The sequence below is a fragment of the Antechinus flavipes genome, chromosome 1 (assembly GCF_016432865.1).
Source record: "Antechinus flavipes isolate AdamAnt ecotype Samford, QLD, Australia chromosome 1, AdamAnt_v2, whole genome shotgun sequence".
Lineage (NCBI taxonomy): Eukaryota > Metazoa > Chordata > Mammalia > Dasyuromorphia > Dasyuridae > Antechinus > Antechinus flavipes.
The window spans coordinates 454039888-454057016 of record NC_067398.1 but is presented as its reverse complement, the minus strand read 5'-3'; the positions used below and the strand labels follow the sequence as shown (position 1 = coordinate 454057016).

Here is a 17129-nt window from a genome sequence, read left to right as displayed (position 1 = left end):
GGGGATCTCATTAATGAGGGTACTTCCTCCTATATTGCAGTTCAAAATAAATCCACAATAAATTCTCCTAAGAATGTCCTAAGGCTTCAACATTCCACTGTAATTTCTTTTTGTGCTTTAAATATTTTCACATCCATTAAGGACACAAAAGCCTAGCTGATCTTTGGAATATGTAATTTGAAGTTATAGGTCTGGTCAGTAGGACCAAGATTAAGCTTATTCTACAAGAAGTAAAGTATCTTTTCCTTTTAAGAAAGTGCATTTCAATAAGAATAAGTTTCATGTTTCTGTTTATTTCCTACCCTTTAATTTTTGTATTATAAAGAGAAAAATCGATATAAAAACCAAAATTGATTAAAGGGATAGGGGAAAATGAAAAGGAAAAAAATAAGTAATAAAATTATTATAGTAAAAGAATAAAAACTAATGCAAAGCAGGAATGAATAAATTATAGAAAATAGGAATAGATTGAATCCTGTGGAATCCAAAAAAAAAAACTTAGGAATTTGCCTAAGTTGATTGCTGAGTACATGATTTTCACTTATAAATTCTAGCTCACCAAAGGTAGAAGCAGATATTAGGATGACCCTTAGTGTCAAACTTGGTTTGAAATTGTTGAAAGATTATCATGAATGTTTTTCTAAATAATTTAACAGAAATTACTGTGAAATCAGATCAAAGAATGCAAAGCTGGTCTCACTTAAGGAAATAATGATTAATCTGCTCCATTTTAAATGTCTCCTGAGTTGGAGAGGGTACTCTTCTATTCCTGCTCTTTCACAAAACAAAATGAAAGAAAACTAGACAAATTGCTACTAAGGTGATTATGAAAGCTTCATCTACCAATTTTTTTTCAATGACAATAGATCAGGAGTTCTTACTATAGGTTTCACACATAGGTTTTTCTGTGGACAGACCACAAAAAGTTCATAAACTTGAGTGGGGGAAAAAGAGTCATATCCTTATTTCTATATAAGTTGTTTCCTTTGTAAGATTATGCATTAATAAACAACGTGTAGAGTGCATAGGTTTCACAGAAAGTCAAAGGGGGATCTGTGTCACAAAAAATAGATTGTCTCTTCCAACAAATGATGCCTTTAATGAAATATAGGCATGTTGAGATATATATTTCCTCCCTCCTTCCCCCCACCACTCCCACTACTTTTAAGGTTTCAAGAGTTGCTGTTGCTAGATCAATGACACATAATTCTATATACCCTAATCCCTGAATTCTTTTCTCATCCTCAGATCATTATTTCCAAATGCAAACAGGATATGTGGACTTTGATATCTTATAAGCTCCTCAATTTTGATGTGTCAAAATTTGGGCTTGTGGATTTTTCTTTGAAATCTGCTCTTCCTCCTTTTAACTTCATGGTACTACAGAGTACATCGAGTACATCATGTCCCTCTCCCTCACTTCTCATATAAGCAAACTACCAAATCATGTACTATATGAACATAAATCTGCCTAGCTTTCATTTCTTGTACTTCTTTTCTCCCCTATATTTCCACTGCTACCTCCCTAGTGCAGATTATCTATCAAGCAATCTTTCTATCTTCTTCATTTGACCCTTTCAATTCACACTTTGTACTGCTTCCAGACTAATCTTATACTTAGATTTCATCATGTTACTTCTCAGGATTCTTTAAAGACTTCCTTATTCTCTATCAAACACTATTCAAATTCCTCAGCCTGACATTCAACGAAACACCATTTTCCTAAAATGTGACTTAAATATCTTTGCAGCCTCATTTCATTATAAAGTCTCACAAGTCTCTGTCCTGGAAAATCTTAAATCTCTTCCTCTGTGAATTGTTTGATTTCCTGTTCTCATAAGCTCCCACATATTTAATTGTCATCTATATGCTGGTGATTCTCAAATTCATTTATCTAGCCTAACCTCTCTGCTTATCTCCAGTCTCATGTTTCCATCTTCCTATTGGATTTCTCCACTTGGATGTCCTTTAGACATCATAAACACCATATATCCAAAATTAAATTCATTATTTTTCTTCCCAAATGCTTTCCTGTTTCTAAGTTCCCAATGATTGACAAGTGTACTATTATCTTCACAGTCACCTGACTTCTTCCATCTAATATCATCCTTGGCTCACCTCATATTCAATCAGTTGCCAAGTCCTACATTTTCTACTTTGTTACATCTCTCACATGCTATCCTCTTGACACTGCCATTATCCAGTTGCAGGCCCTCTCCATCTCCTCATCGAGACTATTCAAAGAGCTTGCTAAATGGACTGCTTCAAGTCTCTCAAATTCCAGTCTATTAACAGAGATATTTATTTTTCTCACAAGCAGGTATGATTATGTTTGGGCTCCCCATTAAATTGACTACAATGGCTTTTTCTTATATTTAGGATCAAATATAAAACCCTTTATTTAGGTTTTAAGCTCTCTATAACGTGATTTCTTCTAACTTGTCCAGTCTTTTTGCTTCCTTCAAGTACCAAGTAAAATCACACCTCCAAAAGGAAGCCTTTCCCATCCTTCTAAATTCCAGTGCCTTTATTCTGTTACCTCAGTTTATCCTGTATATATATAGCTTGTCCTTTGTATGTATTTTTCTTCCCCATCTCCCCCTGGCAAACTCTTAGACTATAAGTTCCTTAATGAGAAGATTGCCATTTTAATTTTTCTCTGTTTCCCCACAATTTAGCATAATGTGTAACACATAATAAGTGCTTTTTAAATAAATTCTCATTGGTTGTGAGTATACTTTTTCCCTAATATAACCCAAGTTGTTTCTTCCTTAAAATCAATTTTTGAATTCACCCCATTTTTATATATTGCTTATACATTGATGGACTAACTCAACAGGCTGATGAGCCAAATGCATGTTATAGTCTGAGAAATAGCAATTTTTAATCTCTCTCTTTTCTGTGTGAAATACTGGGTAAACTTCCTTTGAGTAGCTGTAGATTCATTGGAGATACCCTAAGGAATAGTGGAGATTAATGCAATTAGCTTGTTGTAATCTATAAACAACAACATTGCCTAGATTTCATTATCCCTAAGGGAATTTCTTTTCCATCTGGTCTCTGGAAAGGTCATACTCCATAAGAATGTCATCCTCCAAAACCATAACAAATTTATTTTTATTTATGCTTCATTGGATAACCATGGAATCATTTAGTACAGTTATCTGAATAGGTGGATCTTAGAGTTTTATCTTGTATGACCCTATTTTATGCATAGGAAATACTTTGTTGGAAGAAAGTCATTGAGTCTTTTCCACATCCAAGGCATTAGATTCTATAAGTTTATTTTAAAAGTCAACAAATAATAAAAACAGCATAGTCTCCTTTGCTTTATATTTTCTAAATAGTCTTATAGCTGAAAATGTAGAATCATATGGAAAATTATCTGTGAAAGCTTAACTATTCCCTGCTCATATGTTCATCAGGGATAAATATTTATCAAAGATAATTTTTTTTCTTTTCTTTCTTTTCTCTTATGTTATTTTTCTGAATATTGATTTCTCAGTGATTTTTAAATTATTTTGCCTCCAGCAAGGATATCTCTTGTTTCTATTTGGTATATTTCAAACATTTTCCCTAATCTCATTTTCCTGAGTACTATTTCAACATCCTCTTATAACCGCTGTAGTGAGATCTATAGTGGTACTATAACTGTTGAAAATGAGAATAAATCACTGTCATGATGCTGTCCATTGTGTTTAATTTCCTAGTTACTAGCGATTCTTTTTCACTTTTTATGTAGAAACATTTTTGAGATGATTTGATCTGTGTAGTTCTCAAGCTAGGCTTTCTGCAAGTTTGTTTTGCCTTTCTCTGATACTTATTTTCTTCTAAAGAGACACTGCTTATATCTTCTGGACCATTGTTTATTTAGCAAATTAACTTATACTTTAGAATGGTTTTGCCTTTGGATACTATATTTTTCTTCTTTGGAAGGAAATTAAGTGTTAATTATGTTCGGATTGTTCAGACATTTTCTCAACTCTTGTTTTCATTATAATGACTGTCTTAATTCAGTTAATTAAGAAATATAATGATAATCAGAATCATTGGTTTTACCATTAGCCATTTTCCATTTCTTAGAACTCAACAATTTCTTTGAAAAGCCAGTTTGAAGCTGATACCATTGCATGTGCTTTGTTCTTATTATTTTTCCTATGTCTTTTTAGGAAAGTTCTTTTGTGGGAGTAGGGAAAGGGATATTAGAAAAACAACAAAAGAACTTGGTAGAATTGGTTTTATCATGTACACTAAAACAAGAAAGGATTTCTTGGAACCCTTGGTCATCTTAAAGATAGCCAATATTTATGATAAGGCACTTAGGTGATATAATGGATAGAATATTGGACATAGGAAGAAAACCTAATGTGAAATCCTTCTTCAGACATTTACTGCTTATGTGATCCCAGGTAAAAGACAATTTATTGAGCCCTGGTTTCTTCATTTCTAAAATGAGATATTGGACTTAAGGGCTTCTAATATTCCACTTGTAAATTTATCAATCTATATCCACCTTGTTTAAATTTTAAAGCCCTTCACAATCTGGCTCCATTCTACTTTTTAAAAATTTGTGTAGTGTTCCTCTACATACTCTTCAATCTAGACTTCTTGCCATGCCATGTACAGAAGACTTCCTCCTCCATCTACACCCCTCATGCTTTGAAAGTACTTCCACTTCACTTCTGCTTCTTAGAAACCCTTCTTTTTTTCAAAAAATTTTCTCAAATGATATCTTTCCTATGAAGTCCTTTCTGAGCTTTGCTTAATATTTCTCTCCCAAGAATATTTAGCTGGCATTTAATTCATTAATATTTTACATGGACTTATTCATATATAAATAAAATGTGGCCTTCTTTACAGCAGAGTCAATTTACTTTTTTTCTATGTGTGACTACTGCCTAATACATAGTAGAAACTTAATTCTTGCTGATTGGTGAATTCAAGAGACTGTTATAAACCAATCAAAAAAATTAAATGAACAATTGGGTTCTGTTGCATTAAGGTAGTTAGTTGATCTTTGATTGAAGGTCAAAAGGGCAAAAAATTTTAGAGGAATAAACTTCTAATTGAGGGGCTGACCATTGGGCCCTATTTTCATACAAAAAGAAAAGAAATAAGAACATGAGTGATTAATTGGGAGAATATGGAGAATTTGAGAGCTTAGAACTCATGATGAGGATGGAAAGCCAGAAGAGTCAGTGAAGAGGTGAAATATCTGTAATTATATTTGAAAGGCAAAAGACTTAAAAACTGGGTAGAAATATTGATTAAATGGCAAGATAAATGGTGCAGTTATGTTTTTGAATGACTGGAATAGAGATGTATATCACTGGAGCTGAAAGCCTCGAGGGATTTTTTTGGCAAGATTATTAGAGAGGTTGAAACTATTGAGAATGTACCTTTGTCATCTCTATTCCATCTCCACCTATGTTTTACTTGTAGAGCATTTTTATATGTTTAAGGACCAGAGCTGATTTATTTTTAGTTCTAGTTCATCTTTGCGTATTCATCTCTATAATCATAATATGTGGAATGCTAGAGCATTCTAAAAGAAAGAAATCCCTTCTAGTTCTATTTCTGTGATCATATGCTCTTTAACCTTAAGGTTTGAATTCATTCTTTTATATATCAGGAAATTGTACCTCACATCATAATTGTCACTGTTTTTCAAGACTATGAGTTTCATGCAGCATAGTTTTATTTCTAATTTATTCAGTTGATGAAAACAAGAAGGTAGAAGCATGGAAATGTGTGTATATTTGTCATGTTTAATAAATAACAGAGTTATCATCTTTAGCAGGCAGTGTTGAAAAATTACATTTATTCTGTTTGACTTTTTATCATATTGCAGCCTTCTGTCTTCAATAACGTATTCTCCCAAATTGGAACACAAAACATCTGAGTCTTTAATACCAACTGACAGTGACAATGAGAAGGGAGAAAGGAATGGGAAAAAGGTCTGTTTCAATGTAGCAGGAGATGAACAAGAAGATTCAGGGCATGACACTATCAGCAATAGAGATTCCTACAGGTAACTCCTTAATTCTTTTGTTTTTCATGAACCAACCAATGCAACCAAATATGATACTGTGTTTTCAATAGGCTTTTTTTTTTTTTAACAAATAATAACTCACAGCTGACAAGCCCTTACAGTGCAAAGGAAAATAGAAATCTGAGGAATTTAGATCTGGGTATTTAGAAAAGGAACCAGTCAACAAAATACATATCCCAAAATCATTCCTTTCCATAGTTATCTTATCCATTCTTGCAAGAACAATTTTATTTTTCTTTTCTAGATCAAGTTTGTGAAAGGATTGGATAAATAAGTGGGATAATTTACATATATAGTATTAATATTTCAGGTAAAGACAAAATTCATTATATTGTGAAACCTGTTTTTTAAGTCTTAAGGTGCCTGATATGTAGCTACTACTTGAGCCAAGATTTAAATCTGGAACCTCCCTGCCTATATTTCATAACTAAATGAAATAACCAAATGGTTACTTAACCAACCTTATTAGAGGCAAATTGGCATTAAAAAAAAGAATAATGTTAAAGAATCCCCAAGAAATAATGCAGAAGATAAGAGTTCACATTACAAATGTGTCACTCTTTGGGACTCTTGAGTGTGGTCCAGAGTTATGTTCTCATGCTCCCCAATGAAGATAGATGTCATCAGTAATTCTTTGTTCTTTAATTTTGGTTAGTTTGAGTAGATTCACTAAACTAACATCAGATAAATTCTGTTTGAAGGAAGTATTAATTTTTGGTTAGTTTGAGTAGGATAATGATCTACAATTATCAAATTATAATATATATATGCATATATACGTGTGTATATCTGTATAACTATGAATGATAGTTATGATCAACCTGGTTTTAATATTTTCTTGCATGCATTACATGGAAAATTTTAAAATTCCTAATACGCCCTCATTACAAAGCAAGATTTGGAACAGATGCATTTATCTATAAGCTGTTAAAAGAGTTGAGAGGTAGTTTTTTTTTTTTTTTTAAGGTCAATGTCAAATCACCATATTCTCAGTCCTATCTACTCTTCTCCTCTCAGCAGAATACTGTAGACATGAACTCTAAAGTTGTTTAATGGAAAATTTTGTTTGATTTGATTATGCTATATTAATAAGAGAGAATCTTCTAAGTTTTATAATTGTTTTATAATTTTTCACCATCTCCAGTTGGAACTACATGGCAAAAAGGAATTTGAATTATAAAATCCTTTTCTAGAATAAGATTTATATATATATATATATATATATATATGTAAAAATGTATATACATATATATATATGTAAAAATGTATATACATATATATATATATATAATTATGGTCTGTAATAAATTATTTATAATTAAACATCTTATGTTTAACTAAGACATATAAGAAAGAATGACATAGGAAGAGCCCAGGAAAGTTGAAATTTATCTTCAAATGATCTTTGCTATTTCTTCTTTTTAGTGATTGTAACAGCAATAGAAATTCCATTGCCTCTTTCACTAGCATATGCAGTAGCCAATGCAGTTCCTATTTTCACAGTGATGACATGGACTCAGGTAAGTTCAAGAAAACCATCTACAATTTATTTTGTCTTGCTAGAAATATTATTAAGAGATTGCTTGGTTTTTATTCATTTCATCCTTTTACCTGCCATAGTAGGCCACAAGAGTGTGTTATTTCACTTCAGTTTAATGTGTTCTGTGTTTTGGGAGTCCTTCAATACAACAAAGTCAATTTTTCTGACCCACAATGAAGGGAATGGATTAATAAGATCTGACACAGACTGATTAATTTTAATCAAATCTTCATTATGGTCTTCTTGATGCAACTGAGGAATTGTAGGCAAAAGGAATGAGTTATACCCAGACTCTCACAAACTGTAAATAACTGGATAACACATTTTGAAACTATAGAAAAAGTCCAGAAATATGAGTGAAAATGAAAAGGGAACAATCATTAATCCAATTTTTTTTATCTTTTATATGTCAAGGACAAAGAAATTTTGATAAACAGAACAGATTTTTAAAATTACAATACTAAACTAACATCAGATAAATTCTGTTTGAAGGAAGTATTAAAATATGGCACTGCAGTATTATAATAGCTCATACAAATAGAGAATGTGAAGGTTTGCCAAATTCCTTATGTATGTTAATCTCATTTGATCCTCAACAAACCTATGGGATACGTTATTATTATAATTCTCATTTAATAGATGAGGATACAGGCTCAGAGATGCTAACTTAATTCCTCAAGGTCATATAATTAGGATGTAGTTAAGATGAGAATTGAATTCATTTGATTCTTCTTGACTCTTATGTTTGACCCTTTATCTACTACAGTACCAAGTTCAAATAGTAAGCAAGGCTACTAAATATTACTTCAGGAGCCCTGTGGTCTGCATATTCACTTAGAAAATCACATATTAACATTATCTAGTCTCTATTGTATTTTCATTTATCTTGTTAAATATTTCCCAAACTCATTTTAATGTGATTCTGGCAGTATTCTGCACTCTGATCCATTGCATTTGACACTTCTATATAATACACCAAGCTGTTTCTATGGATTTTCATAGTATTTCTTGATTGAACCAAACTTTAATGTTCTTGTAATTATTATGATTCCAGAATTTTTGAGAGAAGATAAATCAGTGAACTTTTAAGAACTATAATTGATATTTATTTTCTTATTGGGATGACTTCTAGTTTTAAATATTCATTAAATCAGATGTTTTTGTCATTTTGACAACTTATTACCTACTTATTACCTACAGGTGATGAACTTCCTTTGAGCATTCGTATTTCTCATGATAAACAGGACAAATTACATGGCTGTTTAGAACATCTTTTTAGTCAGGTAAGATTGGATGAGGCTTTTCATTTTTCAATGAGCATAGTTCAAATACTGCTTTGAAAGAGTAATTTTTTCTATATTGAAATGCTATCTGTTTCCTCATGGATTATTTAGAATCCTCAGGGAAAGGCTTTGGACTTTTTAAAGAAAATAATAGTTTTTTATTTTCAAAATATATGCAAAAATAGTTTTCATCATTCACCCTTGCAAAACCTTTTGTTCCAAATTTTTCTTTCTCCTATCTCCTCACTCATTGCCCTGGACACCAAGTAATCTAATATATGCTAAACATACACATTGTAACATGAATTATGCTGCACAAAAAAATCAGATCAAAAGAAAAAATGAGAAAGAAAACAAAAAGCAAGCAAACAACAAAAAAGTTGAAAATACTATGTTGTTATCTACATTCAGTCCCCATACTTCTCTTTCTGGATGCAGATGACTGCCTTCTTCAAAAATCAATTAAAAATGGCCTGAATCATGTCATTGTTGAAAAGAGCCACGCCTGTCAGAATTGATCATCACATAATCTTGTTGTGCTGTGTATAATGTTCTCTTGGTTCTACTCACTTAATTTAATATCAGTTCATGTAAATCTCTTCTGATCTTTCTGAAATCATCTTGTTGATCGTTTCTTATAGAACAATAATATTCTATAACATTCATATACCATAACTTATTCAGCCATTCCACAAGTGATGGGCATCCACTCAGTTCTAGTTCCTTGCCACTATAAAAAGTGCTGCTACATTTTTGCATATGTAGGTCCCTTTCCCTCCTTTAAAATCTATTTGGCATATAAGCCCAGTAGTAAAACTGCTAGATCAAAGGGATGCATAGTTTGATAACTTTTTGAGCATAGTTCCTAATTGCTCTCCAGAATGGTTGGATCCATTCACAACTCCACTAACAATGTATCAGTGTCCCAGTTTTCCCACATCCCCTCCAAAATTTATAATTATCTTTTCCTTTCATCTTAGCCAATCTGAAAGGTATGTAGTGGTACCTCAGATTTGTCTTAATTTTCATTTCTCTGATCAATAGTGATTTAGAACATGTTTTCATATGACTAGAAATGGTTTTACTTTTTTCCTCTGAAAATTATCTTTTTTTCATATCCTTTGATCATTTTTCATTTAGAGAATGGCTTGAATATATACATATATATTTATTAAAGCTTTTTATTTACAATATGCATAGGTACTTTTTCCAATATTGACCCTTGCATAACCTTTTATTGCAAATTTCCTCCTTCTTCATCCCACTTGCTCCCCTAACTGGCAAGTAATCCAATACATGTTAAATATGTTGAAATACATTTTAGATCCAATATATGTATACATATTTATACGGTTATCTTGTGCAAGAAAAATCAGATCAAGAAGGAAGAAAAAGAAAAACTGAGAAAGGAAACACAATGCAAGCAAATAACAAAAGAGAGTGAGAATGCTATGTTGTATTCCATACTTTGTTCCCTCTAGGTGTAGATGACTCTTCATCACTGCAGAAGTGGAACTGGTTTGAATCATCTCAATACTGAAGATAGCCACTTCCATCAGAATTGATTGTTGTACAGTCTTCTTGTTGCCATGTATAATGGTTTCCTGTTACTGCTCATTTCACTTAGCATCAGTTCGTGTAGTTCTCTCCAAGCCTCTCTAAAATCATTCTGCTTGTTATTTCTTACAGAACAATAATATTCCATAGCATTCATATACCATAATTTACTCAGCCATTCTCCAATTGATGGCATCCATTCAGTTTCCATTTTCTTGTCACTACAAAGAGGGCTGCCACAAACATTTTTGCACATGTGGGTCCCTTTTCTTTCTTTAAGTAGAAACACTGCTGGACCAAAGAGTATGCACAGTTTAGATAACTTTTTGAGCATAGTCCTAAATTGCTCTCCAGAATGGTTGGATCAATTCACAGTTCCACCAACAATGCATCGGTGTCCCAGTTTTCTCACATCCCCTCCAACATTTGTCATTATCTTTTCCTGTCATTTTAGCCAATGTGACAGGTCTGAAGTGGTATCTCAGAGTTGTCTTAATTTGCATGTCTCTGATCAATAGTAATTTGGAGCACCTTTTCATGTGACTACAAATAGTTTCAATTTCTTCATCTGAAAATTGTCTGTACATATCCTTTGACCATTTATCAATTGGAGAATGGCTTGATTTCTTATAAATTAGGGTCAATTCTCTATATATTTTAGAAATGAGACCTTAATCAGATCCTTTGGATATAAAAAAATGTTTTCCCAGTTTATTGCTTCCCTTCTAATCTTGTCTGCATTAATTTTGTTTGTATAAAAACTTTTTTAATTTAATATAATCAAAATTTTCTATTTTATATTCAATAATGATCTCTAGTGCTTCTTTGGTCACAAATTCCTTCCTCCTCCACAAATCTGAGAGGCAAACTATCCTATGTGCTAATTTGTTTATAGTATCATTCTTTATGTCTAGATCATGAACCCATTTTGACATTATCTTGGTAAATGGTTTTAGGTGTGGGTCTATGCCTACTTTCTGCCATACAAGTTTCCAATTTTCCCAGTAGTTTTTGTCAAACAGTGAATTCTTATCCCAAAAGGTTTGTCAAATACTAGATTGTTATAGTAATTTGGCTATTTTGTTCCATGAACTTAAAGTATTCCACTGATCAACTCTATTTCTTAGCCAGTATCAAATGGTTTTGATGATTGCTGCTTTATAATATAGTTTTAAATCTGGTACAACTAGGCTACCTTCATTTGCTTTTGTCTTCATTAATTCCTTTGAAATTCTTGACCTTTTGTTCTTCCAGATGAATTTTGCTGTTATTTTTTCTAGTTTAGTAAGATAGTTTCTTGGGAGTTTTATTGGTATAGCACTAAATAAATAGATTAGTTTAGAGAGTATTGTCATATTGATTATATTGGCTTGACCTATTCACGAGCATTTGACATTTTTCCAATTGCTTAGATCTGATTTTATTTGTGTGGAAAGTGTTTTGTAGTTTGCTTATAGTTCCTGACTTTCCCTTGACAGGTAAATTCCAAAATATTTTATATTATCAACAGTTACTTTAAATGGAATTTCTCTTTGTATTTCTTGCTGTTGGATTTTTTTAGTGATGCATAAGAATGCTGATGATTTATGTAGATTTATTTTGTATCCTGCAACTTTACTAAAGTTTTGGATTATTTCTAATAGCTTTTTAGTTGATTCTCTGGGATTCTCTAAGTATATCATCACATCATCTGCAAAGAGTGATAATTTGGTTTCCTCATTGCTTATTCTAATTCCTTTAATCTTTTTTTCTTCTCTTATTGCCTAGGCTAGCACTTCTCATACAATATTGAATAACAGTGGTGATAGTGGGCAACCTTGTTTCATTCCTGATTTTATTGGAAATGGTTCTAGTTTATCCCCATTACATATGATGCTTGCTGACTGTTTTAAATAGATGCTACTAACTATTTTAAGGAAAAGTCCATTTATTCCTATACTCTAGCATTTTTAATAGGAATGGGTATTGGATTTTATCAAATGATTTTTTTGAATCTATTGAGATAATCATTTTTTTTTTTGTTAATTTGGTTATTGATATAGTCAGTTATGCTAATAATTTTCCTAATATTGAATCAACCCTACATTTCTGGTATAAATCCTACTTGGCCGTGGTGTATTATTCTGGGGATGATTGTCTATAATTTCTTTCCTAATATTTTAAGATTTTTGCATCAATATTCATTAGGGAGATTGGTCTATAATTTTCTTTCTGTGTTTTTGTCTTATCTGGTTTAGATATCAGTACCATGTCTGTGTCATAAAAGGCATTTGGTAGGAGTCCTTTATTCCCTATTTTTTCAAATAGTTTACATAATACTGGAGTTAATTGTTCTTTAAATATTTCACATGTAAATACATCTTGTCCTGGGGATTTTTTTCTTAGGGAGTTGATTAATAGCCTTTTCTATTTCTTTTTCTAAAATGGGACTATTTAAGCAACTTACTTCCTCTTCTGTTTATCTGGGCAAGCTATACTTTTGTAGGTCTTCCTCCATTTCACTTAGGTTGTCAAATTTATTAGCATAAAGTTGAGCAAAGTAACTCCTGATCATTACTCTAGTTTCCTCTTCATTGGTGGATAATTCTCCCTTTTCATTTTTGAGACTAACAATTTGATTTTCTCTTTCCTTTTTCTAATCAAATTAATTAAAGTTTTATCTCTTTTGTTGTTTTTTTCATAAAACCAACTCAGCTTTATTTATTAATTCAATAGTTTTTTTATTTTCAATTTTATTGATCTCTCCTTTTATTTTTAGAATTTCAAATTTGGTATTTGCTTGGAGGTTTTTAATTTGTTCTTTTTCTTGCTTTTTTAGTTGCATGCCCAATTTATTGATCTTCTTTTTCTCTATTTTATGCAAGTAAGCATCCAGAGATATAAAATTTCCCCTTAATACTGCTTTGGCTGCATTCCACATATTTTGGTATATTGTCTTACTATTGTTTTTCTCTTGGATCAAGTTATTGATTGTGTCTACAATTTGCTGTTTCACCCACCTTATACAGAATTGCCTACACCTTTGATAGGAAGGAAAGAAGGAAAGAAAAAAGGGAGGAAAGGAGGGAGATTGAGACAAAGGGAGGAAAGGAAAGAGGCCTATTATGCACCAGACACTATGCTAAGCACTCTATAAATATTATTGATATTAACATAAATTTAATATCAATAATAATTATATTTACTCAAGAACTAAATGCCAGAATTACCATTTCACATGTAATGAAATTAAGTTATATAGACATTAAATGACTTGTATAGCATCATATAGATAGTGCATGGATCTCAATTTGAACTCAGGATTTCCTTATTCTGGGACTAGCACTCTTATCTACTCTATCATTTTCCATTTACTGTATCAACAGCTGGAGCAACTAAGGGATATTTCACATGTACATTGCCTGGAGTTCAATTTTTAGCAACATAAACAAGTCATCTCTCTCTACTGAGCTACATTTCCCTTCCTATTAGGTATATGTTTAAATATCATTTCTTATAGAACAATAATATTGCATAACATTCATATGCCATAACTTATTCAGCCATTCCACAACTGATGGGCATCCATTCAATTTTCATTTTCTTGCCATGACAAAAAGCACTGTTCCAACATTTTTGCACATGTGAGTCCCTTTCCCTCCTCTAAAATCTCTTTGGGATATAAGCCCAGAAGAACCACTGTTGGATCAAAGGGTATGCATTGTTTGATAGCCCTTTGGGCATAGTTCCAAATTTCCTAGGAAGAAAAAATAATAAAAAATGCTCTCCACTAAAAAGTTTTTGTGTGCCTTTATTCTCATTTGCTTTTCTGGAATTCATATGAATTCTCCAGAATACTGATTGGCATGGGTTTTTTGCCTAGTAATTTTTGCTTTAAGAAATATATTGAAATGCAAACAAAAACTGCTTTTGCTATTTTGTTGTACTCAGAAATCTCTAATATTGACAGGTGGACTCAATTACCAATCTTCTTAAAGGGCCTGCTGTAGTGAGAGTTTTTGAACAAACCAAGTACTTCACACCAGGTCGAGGATTACAAGGTAACATTTTAAAATTACTCACAGTTGGGGACAAAAATTAATACATGTATGTAGAAACAAAAAGGAATAATTTATTTCCAGTTCTAGAAAAATTTTGGGTTTTTTCCCCAAAATTGTTGTCACACCAGTTTCATGATTCATTCATTATTGATTCTTTGAAAAATGTACTTTTTTAACCTGTTGCAAAATTTTACAAGATAAAATGGAATTAAAGTGTATATGATTAAAATGAACTTTTCTATCTACCTTTTATAACTTTTATAAAAATAAGATTAGGTTCTATTTTTATGAATTTATTATTGGTATCTCTATGAAATGACATTTGAAATAACTATTAAAAATATGTTGGAGATAGGTGTAGAGAATAAAGGAATAATTCAGAAGCCTATAGGTTTATAATCTGACTTTGAGAAGGTTAAAACTCAAGAAATATTTTCTGTCTTTGTTTAGAGTTTCAACAGGAAATGGAACCTAAGCTAAGCTGTCCAAAAAGACTACGGCTTCACATCAAGCAAGACCCTTGGAATCTTCCCAGCAGTGTCCGTAATCTTGCACAGAATATCAGAAGATTTGTTGAAGGTCAGGTTAAAAAACAAAGGAAAATAATGTGTAATTTTAGAAATATTTTTGATCTCCCTCTCCAGTCCCAAACCTTTGTGTTTTTTAATCGGTTAACTTTTTTTTTTAATAGAGTATCACATATCAGTGGAATAGGAATGAGGGAGAAAAGTCACTCTGGAGAAGATGAAAAGAGAAAATAGAAATCCCAGAAACTTTTAATTTTATCATCCCGACAGTAGAAGTTATGAAGTAACTTTAGTATCCCTGAGTAACTTAGAGACTTGTGAGAAAATAATAGGGAAAGAGAATGACAATAAACAATATGGGAAAATCTAAGGGAAAGAAAATGGGGCCTTTAATAAAATAAAGTTCATGCTTATTGAATAAGCTTTTTATGGTACATCTTTACCAACAATTATTGCATATGAATTTATATGAAAGCCAAAAACAGCCTGGATCTTAACATGTCACCCATTTGTGTCCTAAAGCAAATCTAAAATTTCTCCATGAAAAGTGCAGATTAGGTGAGAGGCCAGGCTGAATCTTTGATTTATCTACATGTATATGCCACAAATGTAGCAGCCTCGATGTTGTTAGACTTTACTAAGGTATGTGAACTACATTCTTGATATAGCATAAAGAAGTGACATCTTCACCTGCATTGCTCTAATCTATTTTTGTTTTGAAGATGAAAGGACAAAGATATTTTTTGCACATTTAGAAAGACATTCTTGGTTCACTGAATTGATAGATTCAATAACAAGAAACCCTGAGTTCAGAGGGGAAAATAATAGCAAACAAGAAGTAGATATTGTGGTAAATATGTTTTAAAAGGCAATTTAATTTAGGCCACTGAGGCATTTCTTCACTAAATACTTTCTAGGAAACTAGTGTCAATATTATAGTGTAGCATAAATTTGTAATTTATGCCTTTAAATTTTTTTTCAATTTTTAAAGCATTGTATCTTTAAATTAGAGGTATACTCTAGTAGAAATAAAGAAATTATTCACAGCTGTTTTATTTTTTGAGAACCTAATAATTTTTGCTGATGTAAACTTTTTAAATGTAAGGTTAAAAGCACACTCTAAGGTTTCAGGAATTTCACTTTCTCTCTTTTGTTTCATTTTCTCCCTCTACCCCTCTTTGATTATATGAGTAAAGGCACATATAATAATCAGTCCCTTCAGTATCTGCATAAGTAATGGGGTGGGAGGTGAGGAAAGTCAGCATATGTGGTGAAAATCCTGCTTGGGCATTTTAAATAAATTGGACACCTTTTGAAAATGTTTTGCTTGGGTTCAAATTCAGAAACGTAATAGCTATATGCCTTTGCGGCCAGAATCTCACAGGGAATTCCCTTCCCAGATTTTGAGTCTTTTGATTCATTTCTTGTTTAACTGTTAATTACTAAATGGGTGTTGCTTTAGATAAAATGAGACCTGAGAAAGACCATAGCTAAATGAGGACAGGTTCTCCCAATGCCATCGCATTTTCCTGGCCTATGTCTTAACATTGGCAGGAGAGAGTGAACCTGCTGACTTTAAGCAGCTCTTCCTCTTTTAAATCCAATTCATTTGCAAATCAACACATCACCCTCCTAATGTCATCTGGTCCTTTTGGAGAACTAAAGATGAACAACAACTTATTGTGAGGATCGAGTTGATGCATTAGCCCATATAAATACATATAAAAAGAGAGAATTTATCCAGGTAATGAGTTCATTTTTAAAAATTTTTATTCGCTTTCACTGATGACAAATTTAAATTCAATAATGCTCTGTGAATTAACATTTTTCCCCACAGGTAGGAAAAGAGCATTAAAGCTTGATCACATTAGAATTTGTTACTTGTGTTCCTAGCCTCAATTGCATTTTCTTGATGAACTAGGAATTTTGCCATATTCTACTAAAGATTGCCTCTTTTTGACTTCTTAGATCATCTTGATTTTAACCCATTATTAATATGAGGGATTAGAACTAGTTCCATGAATTTGTAAACATAGAATATTCTATCAGTGCACCTTATCTATAATTCAGAGGAGTTGCTCAAGAGCAGTAGTGTAAAAATCAAATACAAATGTCCTACTAAGCCATGCT

At 31.9% G+C, this 17129-nt stretch overlaps 1 protein-coding gene across 1 annotated transcript in view; it reads left to right on the top strand.

The window, feature by feature from the left end:
- PREX2 (phosphatidylinositol-3,4,5-trisphosphate dependent Rac exchange factor 2) overlaps positions 1-17129 on the top strand; it is a 463645-nt gene that overhangs the window by 266039 nt on the left and 180477 nt on the right. Inside the window, exons 26-30 of the mRNA XM_051970075.1 lie at positions 5852-6031; positions 7478-7572; positions 8793-8875; positions 14382-14472; positions 14923-15051. Coding sequence (XP_051826035.1) covers positions 5852-6031; positions 7478-7572; positions 8793-8875; positions 14382-14472; positions 14923-15051 — 578 coding nt within the window. The remainder of the gene's footprint in view (positions 1-5851; positions 6032-7477; positions 7573-8792; positions 8876-14381; positions 14473-14922; positions 15052-17129) is intronic.